This window comes from Glycine max, chromosome 1, assembly GCF_000004515.6.
Source record: "Glycine max cultivar Williams 82 chromosome 1, Glycine_max_v4.0, whole genome shotgun sequence".
Taxonomy (NCBI): Eukaryota; Viridiplantae; Streptophyta; class Magnoliopsida; order Fabales; family Fabaceae; genus Glycine; species Glycine max.
In genome coordinates this window covers 48,959,918-48,971,012 of record NC_016088.4, presented here as the reverse complement: position 1 = coordinate 48,971,012, position 11,095 = coordinate 48,959,918, and the positions used below count along the sequence as shown (strand labels likewise).

The 11,095-nt window shown below is 30.4% G+C and overlaps 1 protein-coding gene across 3 annotated transcripts; it reads right to left on the bottom strand.

Moving 5' to 3' along the window:
* Positions 1-436: 436 nt before the first annotated feature.
* Positions 437-3,630, bottom strand: LOC100792957 (AT-hook motif nuclear-localized protein 22). Of its 3 annotated transcripts, XM_041015749.1 has the most exons (3): positions 1,788-3,630; positions 962-1,167; positions 437-654 (listed from the first exon to the last, which is right to left on the bottom strand). In XM_041015749.1, the coding sequence occupies exon 1, from the start codon at positions 3,038-3,040 to the stop codon at positions 2,174-2,176; it is 867 nt and encodes a 288-aa protein (XP_040871683.1). In that variant the 5' UTR covers positions 3,041-3,630; the 3' UTR covers positions 437-654; positions 962-1,167; positions 1,788-2,173. The 3 variants fall into 3 exon arrangements, with proteins under 3 accessions (XP_040871683.1, XP_040871679.1, XP_003516470.1); XM_041015745.1 differs by having other exon boundaries at positions 962-3,630; XM_003516422.5 differs by lacking the exon at positions 962-1,167.
* Positions 3,631-11,095: the final 7,465 nt, after the last annotated feature.

Below are 11,095 nucleotides of genomic sequence, written 5' to 3'. Positions count from 1 at the left end.
AAAAAAGAAAAAGAAAAAACATAGTCTATGAATATACTATACAAGAGCAGTTCCTGATTCTGAATGAGAGGACTCTAATTAAAGTTCTGATAAAATTCAAGATTCTTCGGTTTTTTTTTCTTTAGCGTAAGACCCGTATATAGTTTCAATAAAAATATATAGTTTCAATAAAAAAAAATGTTGAATTCAGTGTAGTTAATTACAGGTATACGTTTTATCATGAGTCATATATTTTTATTTTTTTTTATCATCATGAGTCATATATAGGATGTGAAGAGTAATATTTTATATCCTTTCATAATATTATAATCTCCCTATTTAATACTTTATAAAAAATAGTGAATAAAAAAATAAATATACTTAACATTTTAAATAGAATAAAATAATAATAATGTTTCCCTCACTGAATAAAAAAAATAATTGTAAAATGATATTATAAGAGAACTAAGATTCATCCATCGAAGAAGAATAAATAATCTCAAGTCCAAGCTAGCATGTATGTATTATTGCATGTTGTTCAGATGAAGGAAGAACTATGAACAGTGAGTGTGACAGTGTGTCCAAAATGGCTCCCTTAACACAAGAAATGCTGTATGTAGACTTTTTCAGGCAGTGTTCATTCATTATTGAGAATGATCTTTGGGAAGTGCCGATCTATATAGGAAAAAAAAAAAAACTGAGCTAGAGGAACCGGACAAGGCTAAGAATAGAATCCAAGGAAAAGATGGATATTAATAAATTAATTACAAAGCACATATTGGCATTGGTGGAGTAACAGTGTAAAAGAGCACAGAGAGAGCTAGCTAGGGTTTCAAGGAGCATCTATTCCATAGTCAAGACAAAACTGAGTTTATTTATCTCTCTCTTTCCTCTTACTTACCCTTCAATATACTATATATTATATTAATATTAATATTAATATATACTACTATATAGTATAATATTACTTACTATAACTTACCTCAAACTTTTGATTTTACTTGCACCCCTTTTATTTCTCTAGTGCCAATGACACTTTAGGGAGAGTCTTTAACCTCTTGCTAGCTCTTGAGGTCTGTTTGTTCCGGTTGTTACCTCGAAAAGGAACCTTTTTTTTTTTCCAGAGGCAGCGCACGTGTGACCCAACACCCAATGCTCTCATCTCTGCCACCATAATACTAGTGAACCCTAATCACACACAGAGACAGACAAAACATAGTGAAGCCCATAACTCCCCCACCATTCTCCTTGTTCCTAGAAATGGATGAATTTCACTGTCCAACATCTGTTACTTTCTAAGAGTTATCAACTTAATAATAAAGTATTCTAAACATTTAATCAACTTTCAGCGATAAAACGGGGTGGTCTTCTAGTATATGATGCTTATAATAAGGAGAGAAAAATGTTGTTCGTGAGACATGGCAGTAATGATGGTGCTAATTTTGAGAATATGGGTGTGGAAAGAGTGGGAGTTTGGATGTAATGATGGGTGTTAGTAGAAGAGAAAGTGGATGAGAGTGAGTGGTAATGATGGTTGAGTTAGTGTGTTATAAGTACAAGTTTGCTAATTATTGTGTGCAAAACTTTTTCTTTTCTTGAAAAAATAGATAAAATTTAGAACAAGTTGATGTATATTTATTATGTTTTTAATTTACTGTGGGGTTTTTTTTTTTTATCGTGTTTTAGAATCTGAATCTAGGTTCGGAGTCCTAGAAAAACCACTCCACACAGCAAAAAGGCACAAATGAGAAAGAAAATTGAAAAGAGAAAAAAAAAAAAAAAAAAAACAGAACCTTCTCTTTTCCTACCTTCTGCAAAGATTGACTGATAAATTATCAGACAAGGTACTAGAATTGCAGCAAAAACATGAAGAGAGAGAGTGCACATGCTATACAGTTGCTGTTGCTTCGTCTTGAAGCAACTATATATGTTCGAACGAGAATTTAGATATGCAATAATCATCAAACCCCACCGAAAATTCATGAATTTATACACCCTTCTTCAACTCAAGACTGATCAAAGCCTTCAAATTAAGAGTAAATTAAGTTATAATTAAGCAAGAAGGAGAATGAACAGTGATGATCATAAAGAGAAAGTCGAAATTAAAAAAAAAAAAAGAGACATAAACAAAAATAAAATAAGAAAAAGAAGAAAACAAAGATAACGGAGAAAACCATGAAAGTAAAACACTTTGTTAAAAGGGAGGGCGAGCACTTCCACCCCAATAACCCTCAGCCGGTAATTGAACTGAATTGAGAAGATTCTGAGGCATTCCATGGAAAAGAGAAGAACTATTAGGATCTCCCACAAGTTGTTGTTGCTGTTGCTGTTGCGGTTGTTGCTGGGTTCCTGGGATTCCTGGGGATCCTAATCCTCCGTTGCCAGCAACTGCCACCGGAGTTTCCTCTTCCTCTAAGGGCAGTCTCTCATAAGCAGCATTACCAAATGAAGCAGCCATGATGACAACGGGACCTGAGGCCACAAGGGGTCCCACCACACTTCCACCTACTACCTGTCCCTGTCCGCCAGCCAGATATATGGCTAGTCCTGACGCCGCAGGTGGGGCCGGCGGCGGCAGAAAAGAACCGGACAGGGACAAAATCTCAAATCTTCCATGAAGGGTCACAACTGCTCCCGGCGAGGCCGGCTGCCGGAGCGTGACGTTGGTGACAGTGCCGCTGCCGCTGAGCACGCAGACACCGCGCTGTCGCCGCCTTGCAAAGGCGGTGATGCTCTCCATGATGTCGCAGCCGTTGGCGATTTCCATGACATGGGATCGGAGAGCGTTGGCACTGTCTCTTGTGATGATAATGGGTGGTTTGGGCTTGTTTTTGGACCCTGCGGGTCTTCCTCTTGGTCTTCTCCCCATGTCACTCCCTCCTCCATCTCCTGACCCGGATTCCTTGCCTTCCCCGCCGCCCTGGGGGGGCGTGGTGGCCCCGCCTCCGCCGCCGGCGTTCTCGTCGCGATCTCGCTTCTGGCCGCGGCCATTGCCGGCTTCATCCTCGGTGTTTTGGTGGTTGTGGTGGGGCTGGAATTGGTGGTGAGGGATGATTGGCATCTGAAGCTAAGCTACCTTTATGGGAGTAAGGGAGAGGTAGTTCAGGGTTTGGAGGGAATAAGGTAATAAAGAGTTCTTAAGAAAGGGAAAAAGAGGGGAAGAGAAACGAGTTTGGGGGGCTTTTGTGTTGGGTTAATATTGGAGATGGTGGTGCTGTTTTTTTTTTTTCTTTCTTTTTTTGGCTTTTTAGTTTTTGCTTTTGGGCGAAACCCCATTTGGGTTATTACTGCGTTGCTGGGTTAGGGTTAGGTCGAAGGAATCGGATCGATGATGGATGATGGGTTTCATATTGGTAAGAAAGACAGCGTGCGCATGGGCGGTGTGTGGGGCCCACACTTCTCTATGAGGGCCCCATTTATTCAAGACTACCATGCTTTGCTTCCTCTCAATGTCTCTCTCTCTTAACCCAAGTTGTGTGTGTATGTGTAGGAACTAAGAAGTAACTAAGAACACTTCTTGTATTGTATCTCTAACCAAAATGCCTGCAAAAAAAGAACACATTGTGTTCTTCACTAATTGGCCAAAAACCTTACTCACTCCACTATCCTTAATCTTGCTGTGATCTCTCTGAGCTCCTTCACTTTCACCCAGCCACCTCTCTCACTCTCATCACTTTGCCTTTGGAACTCATTATTGCTTCCTCTGATGGTTCCCAGAATCGGTATACTTCAAAGTTCAGTCATATCCCGTGCTTCAAAACTTTCTTCTTACATAATATAAATATATAGTATATTGTAACCTTTCTCTCATTAAAATTTATCATTTCTTTTATATAAAAAAACGTTGTAGTAACTGTTTCTTCTTTCTATGACTCTACTCCCGAGTAAAATTGAAATTCATACAAAATTTATAATCTATATTATATCAATTAACTACGTACTACACATATTAATATGAGCAATTTTTTCTTAACAAAGATCACATCAATAAATAGTTGAAGTAACTGCACGAGCATATATATATATAAATTCAAACTCCAAAGATAAAGTTGAAATGATTTCATGTTAATGAATATATATGTGTTTGATAGTTTAGTATGAGCAATTTAAATACACATATATTTTATATTAAAATCATAAATGTACAATATATCTTTTGTGTAACTTAGTATTTTATGGTATCATTTAATTATATATTATTTTTAACATAATTTTTAAAAGTTATTAAAAAACTAACAAACTTATACTTATCATATATGTATATAATAATTTTGTAACTCAATGATAATATATATAATTCTTTTTTTATGAAAAATAATAATATATAACTCTTTTGCATTATCAATACATATATAGATTTACACTATCAATACATATATAGATATACATATATAGATATTAGAATTTCGATATAATATGCACGTATTTTCATTATTGTTAGATTTTCAATAAAAACTAATAAAAATGATATTAAAAAGTTTATAATCATTGATCCCAAATAAAGAAAACCCTGTACTAGGAGTTTCAAATGATTTCTAGAAGTACGACCTTGATGTGTTATTGTAAAACTTTATGTATTTTTATTCATGAAATAATAAAAAGAGTTTATTCATGATAATATAACAGTTAATAATATCATCAACTACAAAAATGTGACGAAATTAGTTATGATAAGATTTCTTGAGATTTTTTTTTAATTTCTTTTTGGATATCGCAACCAAATATCTTATGCTTAAAAATAACTAAAAAAATGGAAAATTAAACAGTAAGAAAAGATAGAAAAAAATAAAAAAAAGGAGTCAGTCAATTAAATATACACACTCACCAGCAGAAAAATATCTAAATATATAGAACGATTATATATATGACTTTTGGAGCTGCAAGTTTTTATAAAAATGAATATTAATTTCTTCTGTTCAGGAAAATTATTCGTACCAACCAACAAAAGAATATACACTTCAATTTCTCTTTTGACAGTTTCTAACCCACTGTAATGTTTGGAAAACTATGAAGTCAAAGAAAACCGTTTTTTCAATTAATAGATTGGAAAACTGATATATAAAAAACACATTTTGACCGTGACAATGGCACAACTTAATTTAAAATTTAAGACTTTCACACACACACACACACATCCTTTTCCTTAAACTATTTTGTATATTAAAAAAAAATACTTAGTAGGTAATACATGCAGTGAATACATAACTAGTTTTTATACTGTTAAGTGCTAACTAATTAAAACTGCATGTGATGTATAATAATTTTGTTAATTTTTGGAATAATTATATCAAAGATAATTTTTAACATGATTTTTAATTAGTTAACAAGTGTAAAATTTATTTACGCTGACAACATAAGAATTAAACTCGTTCAAAAATATGTTGTAAAATATTTAAATTCTGCAACTCAATTATTAGCAAGTAATTAAACGCCAAATTAATTAGCAAAGCATAGGAAGCAATCAGAAAAGCCAGTTATATTTAGCTGGGAGAACAAAAATAGGTCAATCATCTGTCAATACCCCTCCTTTACCAAACAAGACATTAAAAAGTGATTAAATGGCTATGAACAAAACCTAGATTAATTTTGGTTTCAGTATTTATTCATCAATTATATTGAGTCTCCATATAAAAGAAAAACACACAAAACACTCCAAAAGGTTGGATCCCTGAAGGAGAACAGGCTGATTTTTCAAAACTGTCTGATTCTTAAATTTTATATCCATTTTAGTGGGTTTAATCGCTTAAATGTTATTGTAATTGATCGTCAATTAAGATGATTTCTGGTCAGACTTAGCTAACGGATCCAGTGTCTTAAACAATTTGGGTTAGATTTGGCAGTAATGAACTAATAATGGACAAAAGTGTAATGATAAATAAATTAATTGGAAGAAATAAAATATATTATATATCACTATTAATTCTCTCGCATATCTTATATTTATCAGTGTTAGAATTTGACTTAAACATGTATAAAATAATATCGGTTTATTTTGATAATATATGTGAAAGAATTCGACGTGAATCCGAATTCATTTAGATTCCGATGAATTTAAGTTCAAATTTATGAAGTACATGATTGAATTTCTTAAATATATTGCCAAGAGTTTAATTCTTAAACATATGGATAGCGAAGACTTTAATAAGAAAAATAAAATTTACTTTCATAATCTTTTCATTTCGAATATTAGTCTTCTATTATCATCGGTTAAGGAATATCTTGGTGCAAACCAAAAACTTTTATTCTTTGCGTGAAAAAAGGGTAATCAGCTTGATCAAATCCGAATTGGATTAATATATATTTTAGATGAAATTTAAATTAATTGACCGGAGACTTAACACTAGTGTCATGTTTCATTTAACGTCAGCTAATTTAACCCCAAGTATTCAATCAATTTGATTTTGGTTATACTAATTTAACTGAATCAACAATCTTTTTTAATTCCTAAAAAGTATATATAGTTCCCTTGTTTGTAGAGGGAAAATTATGTAAGAAAATATTTAATAAAAGTATTAAATATTTTTATATTATTATGTAATCACAAGATATTATATAAGATAAATTTATTAACATTGATAATAAGAGTCGATTAATTCGTTAAAAATTATGATAGGAAAAAAATAAATATTTTTATTTAACGTTTAGTTTGAAAAGGATTAGGAAATAACACAAATCAAATAGATAAAAATAAGATAAAATCTCTAATTTGTGTTATTAAAAAAATCATGATATAATTTTTTTTCTGTACAAAGTATTAAAAAAATATACATATTTATATTTTTTTTTAATAATAAAAAAATAGAAACTAACCAACATAATCATTTTAAAAAAGAAAATACCAATTTTTTTTATTCTAATCTTCCTCTCTTTTTTAGTTTGGTAATTAAACTCATTAAATTTAATATTAATTATATTAAAATAATTAAGGCTGTTCATTATTCATCAATGATCAAACGATGTATAGAATAATTAAATTATGTTAGTATTTCCTCTATCTATCTATAGATAGATTGAAAAGAGGAAGCATGTCAAGTGAAACAGTTTATTGTTGTGAGAAATGAAAACAATATATATTAATCATTGAATCATATTTAAATATTAAAGATTAAAAAATAAATAACAGTTTTATTAAATTATTAATGTAATCACTTACTAACTTCTATTTTTGAATATTTATTTATTTGAATAAATATAATTTATGTTTATAATTTTTATTGCTCACCATAACCAATACTTAAACTCAACTTGATTTCTTTATTATTTTTTTTCAAGTTGATTCGGTGTTGTGTTGTTTCTTTAAAATTATATCATTTTTAAAATTAAATCATAATTAAATATCAACATAATTATTATGCAACATTTTTTTGAATGAACACCAACAATGTTAAAAAGTAAAGCAAAAAAGATAGATGGCACTTAAACCTTATACATTCTCGGTAATTTGTTTGTTCCTTTTCAAGAGTCGGTTCATTAACACGTACAAAGTACCACAATTAAATTCTATAGAGTGTCCATGAATAATTTTCCAATAAAAGCAAAAACAGACGAAAATGAAGTGTGTGAGACATGTGGGGTCATGGGAAATTGAAGAAGGGACCCACCACAGCAATTAAGGTGAGGAGAGTCAGGAACTGTCTTTAATTAACTCTCAAGAGAGCGACCATTGTTTTTAGCAATTCTTTCTCATTCCTTTCCATGTGGTTTCGACCTTTCTAGGTTTGTGGGCTCCATTTTCTTACGTGTCCTTTCCCCACCCTCTAACTCTATTTCATTTTTTTTAATAATTAACTTATGTAAGAATTTTTTAAAATATTTTTTAGAAAATTGATTTAAATATTTATGAACATGTCACCAAAAAAAATTATGAACATAAAATAATTTTTTTTCCTTAAAATTTACGAAAAAATTATTTTCTTTCTATGAAACTTATTAGATTTCTAGTATCAATTAGACCAAGTAACTCACTTTCACTTAAAATTAATTTGATTGGGTTTTATTTCTTTTAGTTTTAGTTAGGTCTAGCTCATTTAATTAGTTTGGTTTAATTAAAAATGTTACATTTTCTTCTTATAAATATCTTTCTTTTGAATATAATTTTTTCGAAATATTTAGATACTAAATATGAATATTTCCAGAAGAATTGCAACCACTACATTTTTCAACAATATCTTTTTAGTGTCACTTTTAAATAAAATTGCAACTGTTTTTCATTGCTTTATTGCGATTATTGTTGTAAATTAAGTTCTAATGAGAGTGATCCATTTATTTAAATATTTTGACTATTAAAATTTAAATTTATTTTTAAAATAAAATATCTCAATATATTTTCACATGAAGAAGTCATTTTTGAATTATTTAAATAAACTAAAAATTTTGAAATCATGATCAATTTTTTATAAAAAAAAAATTTACTATTCATTTTTTACGAACCACATGTATATTAAAAAAATAATCTTATTCCAACCTAATATGACAACTATAGGCAAGAAAGTTTCATTTCTAAGTATTGAACATAATTAAATATTTAAAATTTGATCTCTTAAAATAATTTATATCTATTGATTCATGTATTCAATGATATTATTTCATTAGTAATGTAATCAAATTTTTGAATGAATAATGGTTGACCGTGTGTTTATTATTGTATTTTATGCTCTAGTGTTGAGCATGCAAAGTAACTTAATTATATGAGATTGTATTCACTTAACCAATGATTTTGAGTGAGGGAACACTTTTACTATAGTGAAAAGAGTCATCTACAATGATATATATTATTCATATTAATCATATTGGACTAGAACAAAATAATATTTTATATAATTTCATTCCCAATCATAAAAATGTGTACTTTTTGCTCTCTTTTTTATAACTCAATTATACACATATCCCACATGACTTGTACAAGATTTTATTTTTCTTGAAAATGATCGATATATGTTTCTTCTCTAAGACATATATTATTCATTGTAAAATAACTGATGTTTAAAATTTTTTCACACCAATCAAAAAAGAAAGAATTTCAAGAAAACTAACATTTATTAGAGAAATTTTTTACTAATGTATCTTTGTTCTCTCTTAATTTTAATAAATATATTATTAAGTCTATTAAAATAACATTATTTATCACGGGATAAAATTAAAAAAAAATTGAATATCTCATAAAAAAAATAAAAACATTAATCAATTATTTTTCAAAAACTAAAACTACAGTTATTTTAAGAGACAAAGGGAGTAGATATCATTTGATGCAATAAATGCATTCTTAGACAGCATAGTGAATAAGGATGGGTTAGAGGGATCAGCCCCACCTGATGTTAGACGAGGATGTCAGGCGCCGTTGGATGTTGCCCCCACGTTATGATGTTCACACGCTATCTTCCAACCTATCGCACGTGCATGCATTATAGTACTCTGCACTTAGCCCCCCACATACACCTAACCTTCTTTTACGTCTATCATCTCAAACTTTTAAGACATAATAGCAAGAGCAACTTATAATCAAAAGGGAGAGTGTTAGTTTGAAGGGACTAGGGGTGGTTGCATATAGTGGAATCATGGTATTAGATTGATTGAAGTTGTAATTTAGGTTGTGTTGGGATTAGTAGTAGCATTATGAAAAATTATGGTCATAATCATGCATGTAAAAATCGGGAGATTTTATTTAAGAAAGACAAAGTGAAGGCTATGCTGGAGTTATTAGCGCTCGCTCAAAGCCTACGTGACGTAACAATGGTTTGAACTAGGCTAACTCAAATGTAGTGTTAGTCTTGTCCCACACTATTAACTCAATCACTCAACTCATTTATCTAACTTAAATTAAATTGTTTTTTCACAACTTGAATATCTCATCTATGTTTACTATTTTGGAATCATTGGTTTTAAAAGTAGGAGTGGTAGGGGATAACGACGTAGTTCAGATTAAACGAAAAAATTGAAGTGATTAATCTTTGTGGCAATTGTGTTTTTGTGCTCAGTAAATATAACTCAAAATCCCTATAAATGTTTGCTAAATATGAAGTGGAAAACTATTCTAATTTCTCTAGGTTGATGTATTACAACAAAGAAAATTATACTTTCAAATTGACTTTGTATGGTCTAACAGGAAAAATATACTTGACATGATACAAATCAATTTTTAAGATTTGGCCTAACCTACTTGAAGACCTTAATTATATGACTTTCTTATTTGAAGGTCCGATCCTTGGTATACCATCTAATATACTAAGCTAGCCTTTGAAAATGATTAGATTAAGCCTATAACAAAGTAGTTTGTGACATATTTTAGTTTATTTGTAGTGTTACATTTTTCAAATAAGCCCAATGTATTTAAGTCAAAGCATAACTCGATGAAAGATGATATGATCTTGTTATAATTTTAAGGAAGACGGTGTGATAATGGTTTAAGGGTGATACCATAAATGATCTCTACAGTGAATATTTGGAGAAATAAAAAAATTGGCATCTCGTCATTATAGAACTTTTAGGTTAGACTAAACTTTCAAAGCATATTAGACTCAAATTTGTCACTGTGAACTATGTTAAGCTAAGGCTTACCAAAGCTTGATCTATGTGTCCTCCTAAATGTTTATTTCATACTAACGTTATTGAATGCACAAGCACACACCCAAATCATCACAATCTCATCAACAAATTTTGTTATGTATCATTTTGACACCAGATTATTTACACACGAAAAAAAAAAAACGCGCGTCTGGTGAATGTGAAAATAATGAGGGAAGAACAACGTATCTTTTCTGTCACTTCACAACACCTTGGCTTGCCTTAACTTATGTTGCTTTGAATCCAATTCTTGGATTCCTCTCCCTCCTATTTTTTTCTTTGGTTATATATAACTCTTGCTTCCTCCATCGTTATATTAAAAAAGCACATTATAAGCAAGTGCATTACTGTGCCAGTATATCATTTGTCTTGTTCGTGTTTTACTATTTTACATCAATTATATGGATAATATTAAATGCAATAATTACATACGTACCAAGCAGAGTCCATTAGTACTAAACTTTTAAAGTGACTTATTTTATGATTGTCCATGTCATTCCACCACTTTAAATGCACTACTGACCCTGAACCAATTCACAATTGATCTTACTAACTT